General features: G+C 37.1%; 1 protein-coding gene and 1 pseudogene across 2 annotated transcripts in view; both read left to right on the top strand.

Annotated features, from left to right (window-relative positions):
* GIPC2 (GIPC PDZ domain containing family member 2) overlaps positions 1-18,030 on the top strand; it is a 99,646-nt gene that overhangs the window by 31,084 nt on the left and 50,532 nt on the right. For both annotated transcript variants that reach the window (XM_033225386.1, XM_033225388.1), the window contains exons 2-3: positions 2,135-2,320; positions 16,281-16,461. In XM_033225386.1, the coding sequence (XP_033081277.1) occupies positions 2,135-2,320; positions 16,281-16,461 (367 nt within the window). The remainder of the gene's footprint in view (positions 1-2,134; positions 2,321-16,280; positions 16,462-18,030) is intronic.
* LOC117092141 lies at positions 12,927-13,533 on the top strand (annotated as a pseudogene).

Consider the following 18,030-nt stretch of genomic DNA (forward strand, 5'->3'; position numbering starts at 1 on the left):
TTTTTTCCTAGCTAATGGGTAAATTGCTTTTGTATTGGTGGTGTTTGGGACCCACTGTGAATACCATGGAGAGACACACTGGAAAAAAAAAAAACAAAAACGGAGAAGGAGAAAAACATTGTTTCTTCTACTTACTTCCCATCATTTTGTGAAGGAGAGTCAGAAAAGCTGTTTTCTACACAGAATTCCTTTCCCCCTACCCATTCACAGTGATTTTTGTCAGCAAACTAATATGCCATTGATTTTATAGTCAGGATCAGAAATATGCACCATTCTTGACTTAACTGACTTTTTTCCCCCGAAAACAATATCATTTTTACACTAGAGAATATGTGCAAAAACTTATTATTCACAAAGCTGAATGTATTTTGCCCTTGCCGGGAACATAAAGGGTTAAATTGAAGGCTCAACAAAGACTGGGATGAAAAGAGGACAAGGTGGGGGCCATAGTTGTTATCTGTAGGCATTCACTATTTTGTAGCCAGTGGCCCTTTTTTTTGTCCTCATCACTAGCTCCTTTAACACACCTCTGGGATTTGCTCTGAGCTTGGCTGAACACTCTTAACCTTTGATTGTATAGCAGGGAGAGCTTTATTTTATGAAGCTCTTCTGATTCAGACACATTTTGACATGGCCTAAAAAGCCATTCAGTAAGTAGTAAGTGCACCCTATTTCTGAGTGGGATGCAGATTATGGATGTGTTAAGGCTCAGTCAAGGTTCTAGTAGGAATTGGGACTAGTATGAAACTCCAGGATACTGGGAGAGGGTTGAGAGTGAGGCCTGAGGTCAGGACCCGGGATGGAGGAAGAGGCTTGCAATGTCTATGGTGGACATTACCTGATAAATTTCATTTAGTCATTTTGGCATGAAACAGCCATATTAAAATGCCCTTTTCTGGCTTGTTAAATAGAAGCTACTCAATCCATGTTTGTTGAACTTAGCTCACTGCAAGCTCCGCCTCCCGGGTTTAGGCCATTCTCCTGCCTCAGCCTCCTGAGTAGCTGGGACTACAGGTGCCCGCCACCTCGCCCGGCTAGTTTTTTGTATTTTTTAGTAGAGATGCGGTTTCACCGTGTTCGCCAGGATGGTCTCGATCTCCTGACCTCGTGATCTGCCCCTTTCGGCCTCCCAAAGTGCTGGGATTACAGGCTTGAGCCACCGCGCCCGGCCCGATGGTATCTTTTCAACTCTGCTTCTCTTCTATAATTTGGGCCCCACAAGTTACCCAGATTATGGGTGACAAACTTGAGTAGCACTGCACATTTTAGTCAAATGTGTCATATTTTTGAAGGAAAATGAGGTCAAAGAAAGACTTGCTGTACATAAAAAGCCCCTTTGAAATCCCCACACAACTTTTTACCATTTGGTTTCTTTTTTGCTCTCTTTTTACTGTCACACAAATTGGTACAAGTTGTTTTAAAATCTCCAGACCTCAATTCCATGACCCCCATCCCCTTTTTTTAAATTAAGGGTTTGGGTTAATAGTCTTTAAAGTCGATTTTAGTTCTGAAACATACTGATTTTAATACCTCATCACTAATTAAATTGCTTTTTTAAAGTCACTATAATGTAAGATAAATAAAATTGTCTATATTTAAAAAATGTATTTACCAACTTTCAAATATAGGCTTGCCTATATTTTCATTGTAGTGTATGCATGATGCAGACCTTTGGGACTATAACCTTTGATTTCAGCATTGTAAAATGTCAGGTCCCTTGGCATAAACCACTTTGAAATGGGTGAGACCTGAACTCAAATCCTTGGCTCTGACAAATACTGGCTGTGTGACCTTAGACAAATTACTTATTTTTACCAGGCTTCAGTTTCCTCATTTGTAATATGGTGATACCAATGTACTTTATAAAGTTAATGTAAAGATTAAGTGAGATAATGGGATATAAATTGTCTAGCGTGAAGCCTGGCCTACAGGAAACCCTCAATGCATGTTACCTAATGCTACTGTCTGAAACTGTGTCCCAGAATCTCTCTAGCCAACATAAAAGCACATTTTATGATGTAACTCTTTACATTGTAAATTGAGGAGTATTCCAGTAAATAAATATTTATAAATAAATTAACAGTCAGATGTATTCCAAGTGGAAATGGACCTGACATTTTATTTTTCTTTGCAGATCTTATATTGCACTTTAAACACACCTAGAATTGACATGGGAAGACTCTTAGGAGGACAACTAGGACTAGAAGATTTCATATTTGCCCATGTGAAAGGAATCAAAAAAGAAGTGAATGTGTATAAATCTGAGGATTCACTTGGTGTCACCATTACAGATAATGGTGTTGGCTATGCTTTTATAAAGGTAAGTTTTAAAAAATCACAGTGTAACCTAATTGAGGATAAAATTTAAGAAAATCTACCAGGCCAAAGAAAGTTAGAAATGATCTTCAGAGTGAAAGCCAGCTCAGCAAGGATGCATGAATTAGTACTATGTTTCACTTTCATTTGAAAAATGTTCAGACATCAGTTTGTGTTTACTATTTTCTTAATTTCTTCCCTTTAGTTTAAACTTCCCCTAGAATTTGGAACTAACTGAAAGGAAAGTCTAACCCTGGTGCCTACTTATTATCCATGTAAGCTTTTCCATGTCTGTAGGTTTTAACATCTGATGAATTTCAGGCTTATTTCCATTGAATTAGGGTTATTTCCAGCTGTTCATACTTTTGAGTGTCTTATTTACTTCTTTAAAAGTGCTGTTCAAAATTTTAGGAAGTATGTAAAGTTGGATCTCTGTATCTGTAGATTCTGTATTAGTGGATTCAACCAACCACAGATTGAAGATAATTGGAAAACATGGCATCTGTACCGAACATGTACGGCCTTTTTTCTTGTCATTATTTCCTAAACAATACGGTACAACTGTTTACATAGCATTGCCATCGTGTTAGGTATTATAATCTAGAGATGATTTAAAGTATATAGAAGGATGTGGATAGGCTATATGCAAATACTACACCATTATATACCAGGGACTTGAACATCAGTGGAATTTTGTTATTGATGATGGGTCCTGGAATCAATCCCCGATGGATACCGAGGGCCAACTGTAATTTCTTTATTCGGATACAAAGAGTGCAACATAGAGCTTCAAAGGCAAGAGAAAAGTTTGAAATGCTGTGAAAATAAGAGCTGAGGAGAAAAGTAGACTCATCTCTTAAAAATAACAATTCTATTATTGTAATAGTTATAATAATAACGGACTTATATTGAATGCATGTACTAGGCACTTTGCATACAATTTCTCACTTAATTCTCACAATTCTATTTGGTTGGTGTTATGTTTTTGTATTTTTTTTGTTGCAATATAAGACATTTTTAATGTACAGCTTAATGAATGTTTACATACTCACCCCTGTTTAACCATCACCCAAATCAGGAAAAATTGCATTTCTGCCACCCAGAAGGCTCATTTGTGCCCTTTCCCAGTCAATAATCTTTCTCTGCAAAGTAGCCATTATTCTGGCATCTATTGCCATGAACTTCATATAATCACATATACTCCACTATTTTTGGCTTCTTTTGCTCAAAAAGATGCCTATGAGATCCATGGATAGGTACTATTTCCAATCCTATTTTATAGATGTGGAAACAGGATCAGGAAGGTTAAGTAGCTTGCCCAAAGTTAAACAACTGGACAAATTCAGGATTTGGATCTATGAGGTCTGACTTCAGAGCTGGCACTTCTACTCACTCAACTAATAATTCATGATAGACTTCATGCAACAGGGAATATTTTATGCCTTTATTTTGTCCAAATCTTGATTTGCTGATGCATTATCACCATTAAATAATCTTAGGGAAGTTATCTTCTTAACTGACTGTAAATGGGACTTTCGCTTCCCACTTGATAGAATGGCTATTTTTAGCTCTGCAAAAGATATGACTGTGCTGAAGGTTGTGTGAGTGACCAAATGGAAAATCTGTGACTGGGAAAGTCATATGGGATTATCCAAGGGAAGCTCAGGACATGAGGCACAGGCAGCAGAGAAGGGCTTGGAAGTTTCACAAACATGTGTGGATTTTTAAAATCTTAGCCTCTGACATTCAGAGCTTGTCTTTCTATTTTTTTTTAAATGCTTTGTCAAACATGTGCTCGCCTCAGAGTACTAGTCACTAACCCTGTGGAGACATAGGACATGTTAGCAAAGGAGAAAGCAAGGTATAATCTAAACTGCCAACATATTGTTCAACTTAGAAGAGAGATGCATATTACACTGTACACATGGTTGATGAAATTTTTTAAAAATTGGGAGAGGATAACTTCAAACTTATATAAAGATTGCAATAATAATACAAAGAACTCCCATACATCATTTATCCAAATCTCCAATTTTTACCATTTGCCATGTTTGAGTTTTTTGTTCTGTCTTATACACACACACATATGTACTCTTTACCCCTTAGTACTTCAGGGTGTAATTACTAAGAACAAGGATATTCTCTTATATATAACTACATACAGTACAATTATGAAATACATACAGTCTGATATTGATATAATACTTTTAAACTAATCTATAGTTCACATTGTAGGCTTATCAGTTGTCCTAATTGTGTTCATTATTTTCCCCTCATACAGGTCCAATTTAGGATCATGTATTTCATTTATGTCTTTTTAGTCTTCCTTAATCTAGAATAGTTCCTCAGCCTTTTATAGGATGTCCTTGAATTTGGGTTTTTCTGATGTTTCCTCATGTTGATAAATAGATTGTGCATTTTTGGCAGGAAAATTACATAAGTGATGCTGTGTCCTTCTCAGTGCAGCACATCAGAAGGTACGTGATACTGGTTTGTCTCATTGTTTGTGACGTTAATTTTTGTCACTTGTCTGAAGTAGTGTCCACCAGTCTTTTTCACTGCAAAATTATTTTCCTTTATGATAAGTAATTGTGGAGAGATGCTTTGATATCATGAAAATATCCTGTTTCCTTACTTGCATGGCACAAATTTAGTATCTGTTGATGAGTCTTGCCTAAATTAATTTTTCCTATAATGGTGGAAAAAATGATGATTTTTATAATTCCATCACTCCTTATATGTTTCTCTGAAAGCATTTTATGATAGGGAAAAAGCTGCCCTTATTTATTGTCAACATGGGTACATGACTTTATATTTTACTCAATGGATTATAGTCTATTAAGATCCATTATATTGATGCTCAAATTTCTTGAGACTTGGCCTGCATGAACCCCTGTAAGTGGGCCCCCATGTCCTTTTGACATGGCTCCTGTCATTTTATTGAGTAGGTTCTTACTTTCTAGAACACAACAAGATGTTCTTGTATCTCATTTTCCCCAGGCCTAGAATCAACTCTTTCTCTTAGAAGCTCTGATTTTTACTAGAGATTGATAGTCAAGTTCTGGTGTTAGCTGTGCTCATACATTGAAGTCAAGTTCTAGTGTTAGCCGTGCTCATACATTGCTACTGGAGTGCATTATTTCTAGATCCTTTCAGTGGTAGAATTAGAGAACGTGTTTATTAGAAGTTATGAATTGGGCCAGGCATGGTGGCTCACACCTGTAATCCCACCACTTTGGGAGGCTGAGGTAGGTAGATAGCTTGAGGCCAGGAGTTCAAGACCAACCTGGCCATCATGGTGAAACTCCATCTCTACTAAAAATGCAAAAATTAGCTGGATGTGGTGCACACCTGTAATTCCAGCTACTTGGGAGGCCAAGACAGGAGAGTCATTGGAGCCTGGGAGGTGGTGGTTGCAGTGAGCCGAGATTGTGTCACTGTACTCCAGCCTGGGCAACAGAGGGAGACTCTGTCTGAAAAAAAAAAAAATGAACTTGTAATGATGCCTCTAATTGTCATCCTGCCCCACAGGGTTATTTCTTAGCTTCTCCATCAAAATTTTTATTTTCAAAATTATTTTATTTTATTTTAAAAAATTAAAATATTTACTCATTGTAGAGATCTTTCACCTTCCTGGTTAGCTGTATTCCTAGGTATTTTTTTTTTTTTTTTTTGTGACAATTGTGAATGAGATTGTCTTTCTGATTTGGTGCTTGGCTTGGCTGTTGGTGTATAGGAATGCTAGTAGGGATTTTTGTATCTTCATTTTGTATCTTGAAACTTTGCTGAAGTTGTTTATCAGCTGAAGGAGCTTTTGGGTCAAGACTATTGGGTTTTCCAGATATAGAATCATGTCATCTGCAAACAGAGATAGTTTGACTTCCTCTTTCCCTATTTGGATGGCCTTTATTGCTTTCGTCTGCCTGATTGCTCTGGCTAGGACTTCCAATACTATGTTAGGTAGGAGTGGTGAGACAGAACATCCTTGTCTTGTGCTGGTTTTCAAGAGGAATGCTTCTGGCTTTTTTCCATTCAGTATAATGTTGGCTGTGGGTTTGTCATAGATTGGTCTTATTATTTTGATGTATGTTACTTCGATACCTAGTTTGATGAGAGTTTTTAACATGAAAGGGTGTTGAATTTTATCAAAAGCCGTTTCTGCATCTATTGAGATAATAATATTGTTTTTGTCTTTAGTTCTGTTTATGTGATGAAGCATATTTATTGATATGATTACACTGAACCAATCTTGCATCCTGGGCTTGAAACCTACTTGATCATGCTGGATTAGCTTTTTGATGTGCTGCTGGATTTGATTTGCAAATATTTTGTTGAGGATGTTTGCATCAATGTTCAGCAGGGATATTGGCCTGAAGTTTTCTTTTTTTGTTGTGTCTCTGCCAGGTTTTCATATCAGGATGATGGTGGCTTCATAGAATGAGTTGGGCAGGAGTCCCTCTTCCTCAGTAGTTTCTGTAGGGAGGGCACCAGCTTTTCTTTGTATATTTGGTAGAATTCAGTTGTGAATCCATCAGGTTCTAGACTTTTTTTTGGTTGGTAGGTTATTTATTACTGATTCAATTTCATTATTGGTCTGTTCAGGAAATCAGTTTCTTCCTGGTCCAGTCTTGGGAGAGTGTATGTGTCCAGGAATTTATTCATCTCTTCTAGTTTTCTAGTTTGTGTGCATAGAGGTGTTTATAGTAGTTTCTGATGGTTATTTTTATTTCTGTGGGTTCAGTGGTTATGTTTTCTTCATCATTTCTAATTGTGTTTATTTAGATCTTCTCTCTTTTCTTCTTTCTTAGTCTAGCTAGTGGCCTATCTTTTTTTTTCATAAAACCAACTCCTGGATGCATTGACCTTTTGAATGGGTTTTTTTTTTTTTTTTTTTTTGTCTTGTTCAGTTCAGCTTTGGTTTTTGTTATTTCTTGTCTTCTGCTAACTTTGGAGTTGATTTGTTTTTGGTTCTCTAGGTCTCTTAGTTGTGATGTTAGGTAGTTAATTTGAGATCTTTCTAACTTTTTTAATGTGGGTATTATAGTGCTATAAGTTTCCCTCTTAAAACCACCTTATCAGTGTCCCAGAGATTCTGGTATGTTGTATCTTTGTTCTCATTAGTTTCAAATAACTTCTTGATTTCTGACTTAATTTCACTATTTACCCAAAAGTCATTCAGGAGCATGTTGTTTAATTTCCATGTAATTGCATGGGTTTTAGCAATTTTCTTGACTTGTATTTTTATTGCACCGTGGTCCAAGAGTATGTTTGGTATGATTTCAGTTCTTTTGCATTTGCTGAGGAGTGTTTTATGTCCAGTTATAATATGTGGTCAATTTTAGAGTATATGGCATGTGGTGATGACAAGAATGTATAGTCTGTTGTTTTTGGATGGAGAGTTCTGTAGAGGTCCTTCGGATCCATTTGGTCCAATGTTGAGTTCAGGTCCTGAATATCTTTCTTAATTTTCTACCTCAATGATCTGTCTACTACTGTCAGTAGAGTGTTGAAGTCTCCCACTATTGTTCTGTGGGAGTCTATGTCTCTTTGTAGGTCTTTAAGAACTTGCTTTATGAATCTGGGTGCTCCTGTGTTGGGTGCATATATATTTAGGATAGTTAGGTTGTCTTGTCAAATTGAACCCTTTTACCATTATATAATGCCCTTCTCTGTCTCTTTTGATTTTTGTTGTTTTGAAGTCTGTTTTGTCTGAAACAAAACAGGGTTAGGATTGCAACCCCTACTTTTTTCTGTTTTCCATTTGCTTGGTATATTTTTTTCTCCATCCCTTTATTTTGAATCTTGGGTGTTATTTTGTGTGAGATGGGTCTCTTGAAGACAGCATACAATTAGGTCTTGGTTCTTTATCCAGCTTGCCACTCTGTGCCTTTTAAGTGTGACATTTAGTCTGTTGACATTCAAAGTTAGTACTGATATGTGTGGATTTGATCCTATCTGTGTTTTATTAGCTGGTTATTATGTTGGCTTCTTTGTGTGATTGCTTTATATTAACACTGGTCTGTGTGTAAGTATGTTTTGTATTAGCTGGTACAGTGCTCAGAGAAATCAGAGAAGAGACAAGCACATGGAAAAATATCTCGTGCTTGTGGATGGGAAGAGTCAATGTCATTAAAATGGCCATACTACCTAAATCAATTTACAGATTCAATGCTATTCCTATCAAATTACTGATGACATTCTTCATAGAACTATAAAAATTTATTTAAAAATTCATATGGAATAACGACAACAAAAAAGCCTGAATAGCCAAGATAATCCTAAGTGAAAAGAACAAAGCTGGAGGCATCATATTACCTGACTTCAAACTGTACTACAGGGCTACAGTAACTAAACAGCATGGTATTGGTACAAAAACAGGCACATAGACCAATGGAACAGCGTGAAGAGGACAGAAATAAGGCTGCACAGCTACAACCACCTGATCTTTAACAAAGCTGACAAAAACAAGCAATGGGGAAGACTCCCTATTTAATAAATGATGCTGGGATAGCCATATGCAGCCAATGAATGATGCTGGCTAGCCATATGCAGAAGACTGAAGCTGGACCCCTCCTTACACCATATATAATAATTAAGAAGAATTAAAGACTTAAATGTAAAATTCAAAACTATAAAAACTCTGGAAGACAACACAGGCAATATCATTCTGAACATCAGAATGGGCAAAGATTTCATGACAAAGACACCAAAGCAATCAGAATAGAAGCAAATATTGACAGATGGGATCTAATTAAACTTAGGAGCTTCTGCACAGCAAGAGAAACTATCAACAGAGTAAACAGATAACCTACAGAATAGGAGAAAATATTTGCAAACTGTGTATCTGATAAAGGTCTAATATCCAGTATCTATAAGGAAAGTTACCAGAAAAAAAGACAACTCCATTAAAAAGTGGACAAAGGACATGAACAGACACTTTTCAAAAGCAGACACACATGTGGCCAACAATCATATTAAAAAAAAGAAGCTTAACCTCATTGATCATTAGAGAAATGCAAATCAAAACCACAATGAGATACCATCTCACACCAGTCAGAATGGCTGTTATTAAAAAGTAAAAAAATAAGATGTTGGTGAGGTTGCGGAGAAAAGGGAACCACCATACACTGTTGGTGTGAGTGTAAATTAGTTCAGCCATTGTGGAAAACAGTATGGCAATTCCTCAGATAGTTAAAAGCAGAACTACTGTTTGACTCAGCAATCTCATTACTGGGTGTATACCCAGAGGATTAGAAAGCATTCTGCCATAAAGACACATACATGTGTATGTTTATTGCAGCACTGTTCACAATAGCAATGACATGAAATCAACCTAAATGCCAATCAACAGCAGATTGGATAAAGAAAGCATGCTACATATACACCATGGAATACTATGCAGCATAAAAAAGAATGAGATCATGTCTTTTGTGGGAGCGTGAATGGAGCTGGAGACTATTATCTTCAGCAAACTAATGCAGGAAGGAAGAGAAAACCAAATACTGCATGTTCTCACTTATAAGTGGGAGCTAAATGATGAGAACTTATGAACACAAAGGAGGAAACAACAGACACTGGGGTCTACTTGACCCCAGTCATAGTGAGACCCTGTGTCTACAACAAATAGAAAGTCCCTTGACCCCAACATAGTGAGACGCTGTCTCTACAGCAAATGGAAAAAATTAGCTGGGTATAGTGGCATGCACCTATAGTCCCAGCTACTCATGAGGCTGAGGTGGGAGAATTGCTTGAGCCTGGTGAAATCAAGGTTGCAGTGAGCAATGATCGTGCCACCACTCTCCAGTGTGGGTAAAACAGAGCAAGACACTGTCTCTTAAAAAAAAAAGTCAAACTATATTTAAAAATTCATTCAGAGATGTGTCACTCCTTCTCCTAACTCTTCTATCCCATTACTTTTCCACACTCCTTAGAGATAACCCATTTTATTAATTTCTGTTTTATCCTTCCTGTGTTTCTTTTTGCCAAGATAAGCAAAATGGAATGTTTCATGAGTTTGCATATCACCATGTGCAGAGACCATGCTGTGTGATTATAATTTTAATGTATGTGCTGCTGAAGTGAGCACTTGATATGTTTTTAACTTGGCTGGAAATAGGAGTAGGTTAAAGTCAGAGTAGGACAGTGTGGTAGGTATTCAAATGAGGGTGGGCATTCCATGGTGAGAGAGGCGTTGCAGTGTGGTACATAGGGGCATGGACTTTAGAATCAGATAGGCCTGCTTTCAGTCTTAGCCAGATCACTTATTTACCAGGTGTGTAACATTGGCCAAGGCATTAAACTTTTCTGAGCCTTCTCTCAAGTGGGAACATTAGCACCTACGTTATAGTATTATTTGGGTTATAAATGTAATGACATGCTTAAAATGTCTGCAGTATTAACAGTTAATAGCTAATATTTTAATAATTGTTCTAACAATAAACCATTACATAATTAGGAAAGATCAATGGCAGAGAAATGCATTTTATAGTTTTGTATAGTTCACACAGATGAAACTGGTTTTTTTTTTTGTTTGTTTTTTGTAGAGACAAGGTTTTGCCATGTTGCTCAGTTGAGCAGGGCTCAAGTAATCCCTTTCTCTAGGCTTCCCAAAATGCTGGGATTACAGGGATGAGCCACCATACATGGCCCAGATGAAATTTTTTAGGTGAAAAAACAACATACTTAAATGTTCATGATTTTAGTATCTAAGTCTCAACATTTCCAAGAAGAAAAAGTATATAAATAACTTAATCAGAAAATTAAGAGCATACATATAACAAAACCTGTGTATAGTTAAGACAGTAGCTGGAAAATGTTTTCTGTAAAGTGCAGATGGTAAATATTTTGTGCTTTGTGGGTCATATGGTCTTTGCTGCAACTACTCAACTAAGCCCGTGTAGCACACAAACAGTTACAGATAATACTTAGATGAATGAGCATGCACGTTTCCCACTGAGACTTTACTCATAGACACTGTAATTTAAATTTCTTCTAATTTTCACATCACAAATCTTCTTTTGATTTTTTTCTGAACCATTCAAAAAGGTAAAAACCGTTCATAAATCATGGGCCATATAAAAACAGGTGGTGGCCCATGGTGGAGGGTACACACCACCCTGGAGTTCTGCTGTGAGCCATAGTTTGATGACACCTGGTTTAAGAGAAGAGATTTGTACTTTAATTAATTAATTAACTTATTTATTGAGACGGAGTCTCGCTCTGTCGCCCAGGCTGGAGTGCGGTGGTGTGATCTTGGCTCACTGCAACCTCTGCCTCCTCGGTTCAAGCGATTCTCCTGCCTCAGCCTCCCGAGTAGCTGGGATTATAGGAATGTGCCACCACGCCTGGGTAATTTTGCATTTTTAGTAGAGACAGGGTTTCACCATGTTGGCCAGGCTGGTCTTGAACTCCTGACTTCAGGTGATCTGCCTGCCACGGCCTCCCAAAGTGCTGGGATTACAAGCATGAGCCACTGCTCCCGGTTGAGACTTGTATTTTCAAATTTAAAATAAAAATAAGGATTTATAACATGCAATTAAGAAATGAGCTAAATTGATTTTTAAAAACCCACCTGACTTTGTTTTAAATTGAAATAGTTTGACTAACCACAAAACTGTCATTCTCAGAATATCTCTTACAGACCTTTATGATTTGCCATACTTTTGCTTTAGTACACCACATTTAAGAGTGATCATTTCGAGAAATATGATACTTACATCTTTCTAACATTTTACTTTTTCATTTGCCCAAACTAAGAATCAGCAAGACTGGAAATGTAGGAAGTCAAGGAGGCAGAGGATTATAGGATGGAAGCTAGGATCCGAGCAGAGATCTGTAAAGCCAGAATAGACATGATGATTTGTGAAAACAGATGTTTGAGATCTGGAGACCATGATGAGGTGTTGATGAAAAACAGCTTTAGTAGAAATAAGGAAATGGAAAATGGAAAAATAAGGCTGTCAAAAAAAAATTCAGAGTTCAAAGGTGATAGATCATTTTGTACATTTATAACCCAAAACTTTGTACTTTAGGTCAGAAGAACTTGGGTTCTATACCTTTTTTAAAGACATTTTTAATTTTAAAAATTATGTCATCTCTGTTTGAGACCTAATTCTGTTGTTTATTATGTGTTATCTTGGGCAAGCCATGTAATTATTGTGGCTTAAATTCCTCATTCCTTAAATGGAATGATAAATATCCTTTTCCTAGGCTTATTGTGAGGACTGAATGAGATAACTATTTACAACTGTATGACTGTTAGCTTATTATTATGAGCGAGGTTTGAGGACAGTGTTGGAAGGATCAGCAACACAAATCTCAAAGTTGCTGATCATAGCGACTGGACATGCAGCTCAGAGTCTGGTGCTTAAGATTTTAGGGAGAGTGGATCAGATAAGGCGGCCACAGGGGTGGAGCCAGGGGCCTTTGCCTGGCTTGGCGGCTGGCTCTACCTTCCCTGTTCTCACCTCCCTTTCCGCTATAGCTACCAAAGGCAGCTCCAAACAGCTGTCCAAGGAGGACCTGCTCCTGCAGGATTTCAGCGGCAACCTCTCGGCCCAGTCCTTCGCGATCTTTTTCAGGAATGCTTTCGTCGTGTCTGCCATCCCCATCCAGTTATACTGGAGAATATGGCATATGGATCTTATTCAGTCTGCTGTTTTCTATAGTGTGATGATCCTAGAAAGTACATATTTGGTAGCCTTTGCATACAAGAATGTGAAATTTGTTCTCAAGCACAAAGTAGCACAGAAGAGGGAGGATGCAGTGATTCAAAAACTTTCTGAAGCTGATAATAGAAAGATGTCTCAGAAAGAGAAAGATGTAAGAATCTTGTGGAAGAAGAATGAAGTTGCTGATTCTGAAGCTACAACATTTTCCATCTTCTATAACAACACTCTGTTCCTGGTCTTGGTTATTGTTGCTTCTTCTTCATATTGAAGAACTTCAACCCCACAATGAACTACATTTTGTCCATAAGTGCTTCATCAGGACTCAACGCCCTCCCGTCTACTGGCTCCAAGTAGACTATGTCAGCTTCACCCCCTGGCTTTGTGTCTATGGGTGGCATGTGGTATATGGAAAAGTAGCAGGGTGCTCAGGGTGGGAGACATACAAGATGTTTTTGTAGTCTAGAGCTTTTAAAAAACCCAACAGAATATAATTCAGTATTTGTTTATTGGCTGTTTTTGACAGATTGTTGAAATTAAATGAATTGAAAAGGGAAAAAAAGATTTTAGGGAGAATGTATGCTGTCCTAGACTTCTGCTGACATTTGTGATGAGAAGGCAGAATTCTCTAAATATATGGGATGAACATAATGGGAGATACTATAATAATGATCTGAAATGGTTGGAAACCTCTATGTTTAATAACGTAAATCCTATCTTCCAATAAGTAAATAAATCTTCTCTACCTTTGCAGCATCAAGCTCCAAAGACAGGTGAAAGTTCCTAAGTGTTATAGAGAATGGTATAAATAACTCAGTAAATAAAGTATAGCATTAATGCCTCTTTTTTTCCCTCTTATTCCTTTGCATCTGATTAGTACCTTTGGCAATATTATTAATCTCTGTCAAGTTATTGTATGATTATCAAAGCACATTAGGTTTCAGAAACTTGTCTCCATTGCTCCCGTATTGTTTATTCTACCCACTTTGGAGGCTAAGGCTCAGGTAACCCATAAAATATATAATCCATGCCTTCAACTTTGATTCTATATCTGGTTCATCTTCTCCAAGTTCCCTATATTGATTTTCCTGTGTCTTCATTCCAGATTCTTATCTGCTGCCTCTGATAGTGATATGTGCTGTGACTTTTCTCTTGCTACCTGGACTCTCACCCTGCTACCTGCTCTGACTTCTGGTAACTGCCTTTCTCTCCCTCTATCTGGGCACTATTCTGGTTGCTGAGGCATCTCTAGGATTGATGAGGCGACTGACTCATGGGCCTCTGCAACCCTACATTTCTGTTACTCTGACCTTTAATTCGCTGGTGAGATTCAGATGTGTCTTCAAAGTCTGTAACTTTTATATAATGTTTATTTAAAATAAAATTGTAACTCTAAATCTTAAGCTAAAAATACTGTGTGGTGAGACTCTGAAATTTGTATGGTGTAGTTGACCAAAGAAAAAAATAAATTCAAGATATGTCAAGAGGTAAATTAGAGTAAAAGCTAAGAAGAAAAATCAAAGTTAAATATTGATTATTGAATTCTTTGATGATTTACGAATTGTGGAACAGTATTTAATAGTTTTTTCTTCTTTAGACTTTAGTCTTCTTCAATCTTGTTTATTTTTCTGTGACAGTTCAGAAACTCTAGTTGTACTGAGTGGTTCCCATTGTTTCTGTTAGCGATATAAGTTTAATATGGGTTTCTAATAAAACAATGTCAGGTAGACTATGAAACTTGTGGTTTCTTTGCTTAACTATTTGTAATGACAGTGGGCTCTGTTAAAGTTGGCGTTATTGTAACATTTGCATATAGCATGTTAACAGTCATTATTAGAATGAATGAATATAGCAATATTCTTAAAATTTGGGGTAAAAAAGAAATCTGTTGTGAGTTTTGATTTATAATAATGAAATTTAAATGTTAAAAATGCTTAACCTTCCTAAGTTACTCTTGTTCCTGATGACAATATGATGGAGATGTTGGAGGTAGATGAGATCTGTTTTCTCCTAGCTCTTGGACACAATGATCAATCACCCTGCTGATTCAGAAGATGTTATACTTCCAACTAGCAAGGGTGGAGAATACACAGCCTTTAGTATACAATAGCAGCTGCTCCTGATAGTGCTATCATTCCTATGAAGGATTTGGGACTTCTGAGACAGTTTATGGCCTTCATTTTGCCCTATTCCTCATCACCGTGGAAGAACTTGTACATCCTCTGCAGGGCTGTTTTCTGCAATTCTGGAAGAGTTTTCTGGAGCTCCTGTGCCTAAAATTCTTTCAGAAGTTCTTGGGAGTACTAGATACCATTTTGAGACTCTACCCTGAGGATGTATTATAGAGAAGTAAGATAAAGAAAGACCAACTTGAAGTTTCTCCTTGGGGTCCTACATTCTCTTCATCTAAAATACATAAATGAAAAACAATAGCATCAAATCACCCTTACTGGCTCCCAAAATGATAACCATACTTGTCTTTTATTAGGTATCAAGCATCTTAGCTAAGATGGTATTATTCTTTGTATCTTTGCATTTGTAACTAAATGCAGCCAATTGAAAAAGCTCAAGCTCTATTCTTATGTGATGGGCCTCAATTGAGATGATTCAGTAATCACTTATGAAGGGGACTCTGCAGATATTGTGCTAGGCACAGATGTGCAGAGTAAATAAGACCATCTCTGTCCTCAAGGATATTAGTTTAGTAATGGAGACAGAAGTAAATGAACAATCACACTGTGGTATGTTGAATCTGGCAAATTACTTGATCTTCTGAAGCTTTAATCTTCCTGACCTGTGACATGAGAATCTCATAAAGGTTGTTAGAATTAAATGAAATAACAAATGTAAAGTGCTTAGTTTAGAGTTCAGCATATACAGCAAAATGTACTATAGAAGCATGAGAGTGGCACCTTACTCATTCTTGGGGGAGTGGGTTGGGGAATGTCAGGAAAAGCTTCCCAGAGGAGGTAGTAACTATGAGTGAGCTGAATTCTGAATGATAAGGAAGACAAAGAATGGTTGGAGGTAAGATAGTGGTTCTTGGTTGCTCAGTCTTCCATCTCTAACTGAGCATCAGACTGCATTGTTATGTCAATACATTGTATATAACGTCTCGAAAGCATAAAAAGTACTGTTACACAGTTTTGTTTTGTTTTTAAACCTATAGCACCTGTTATTGTCTCCCATTCAAGTACTAACCAGGCCCGAACCTGCTTAGCTTCCAAAATCAGATGAGACTGGTGCATTCATTACACAGTTCTATTTTATATTATGTTATCATTAATTTTCTTTCAGGGAATTAAAGATGGTGGTGTTATTGACTCAGTTAAAACAATCTGTGTTGGGGATCATATTGAATCCATAAATGGAGAAAATATTGTTGGGTGGCGTCACTATGATGTTGCTAAGAAGTTAAAGGAATTAAAAAAAGAGGAACTCTTTACCATGAAGTTAATAGAACCTAAGAAGGCATTTGGTAAGTCAGGGGTCGGTGGGTGGGTGTGTGAAATGTTCCCTTTCCCTGATTTTTCTTTCTAAGGGAAATGAGTACTGTGGTATGGTCCTTTGTGCTTTTAGTGTCTTCTTATCTAACATATCAGTTAAAAATATAGAAAATGGTAGCACTACTTATAAGAAAGACAACTATTGAAGGAAGAAAAAGGAGAAAATTATTGCCTTGTAAAAGGACATTTTCCAAACATTTGAAATTACAAAGTCTAATGTCTAGCGACTGAATTTGATGTAGCTGTTCCTGTCTCTGAGAACAGCACATTGTATTGTTTTCATTTTGCTGAGCAGTAAGATTTTTGACTGAGCTCTTTAAACCATAATAACTTGCTCATGGATCTCAGCAGCAAAAATTGTAGTTATATACAGAATGGTATTTAAAATAGTTATCTAGTCCATTTTATCTAGTTCATTTTAAGGACCTCCTTCCCCAATATCTTTCCTCCATTGGGGTTTGAATTTGGCAGCGTGGGATGGTATGAAATTATTTCCACTTTGGGGCGACATCTGTACTTGCTTGGTTTTAGCCATGGCAGCTGTATTCCAACTGTTGTTCAATCACCCAGGGCTATCTCATCTACAGAAAAATGTGCCAGCTTCTCTCTTACCACCCAGAACTATTTTAATAAGCCAAACCAAGGCCTAGCATTCATCAGCGTTAAAATATCTTTAGCAGAATCATCTCAGGCTTGCTCTTACTCATCATGACCCCACGCACACTATGTTCTTTCCTTTGTTCACAGAACATAAATATTCCTTTTAGTTTGTCTCTAATGCCATTTTCTCAGGGCAGTTATTGGAAATAATGGAAGAATGCAGTGGATCTGGGGAATTACGTTTTCTCTCTCTTAGCAAGTAAGTGACAGGTCCTAGGCATATGGAATTAGAATTTTTTCTCTGCTTCTACATGATTCTGCACCATTTAACAGAAATACAAGTGTAGGTTATATTACCTGTGGGAGACAGTTTTCCAGAAGGTGTAAGAAAAAGATGCCTTATACCAGTACCTCCTGGAGGGAGCACTCTAGGAACTACCTCTGTAGATGCTGTGATTCTGCCTGGTGCCTTGCAGCATCTGAGCTCACTTCTCACAGAGGAAGGAAAGCAGCACTCAGGTTTCTATTCAGTAACTCTTTTCAAGATGGCTTCATTTGGTAACCTGACTCCCCAGATAACATGGTGAAATAAGTTGACAGGGTGTAGATGGTTTGCAATAAGTATTCTTATTTGATTTAGACTTTTTGTAAATCAAAGCCGTTCTATTAGTACAACTCAAGAAATCTATTTTTTTCTGTATTTATCTCCACTATATAATCTGTTTCCAGAGTATATTTTTCTGTTTTTTTTTTTTCTCCCCATTGTCTGCATCTAAATCTTTTGGTCCCTGTGTCTTTGTATAAAGTTGTTGGTATACCTTAACTTGGATGCTAGGTTGGTGATAGTCTTAAATGTTACAAAGCTCATTGTATTTAGCTATTATTGTTCCATGATTAGATTTTCCCTTCGATATCAGACACGTGTAGAGTCAGAATACTTC

This window comes from Trachypithecus francoisi, unplaced genomic scaffold (assembly GCF_009764315.1).
Source record: "Trachypithecus francoisi isolate TF-2019V2 unplaced genomic scaffold, Tfra_2.0 Lachesis_group12, whole genome shotgun sequence".
NCBI lineage: Eukaryota > Metazoa > Chordata > Mammalia > Primates > Cercopithecidae > Trachypithecus > Trachypithecus francoisi.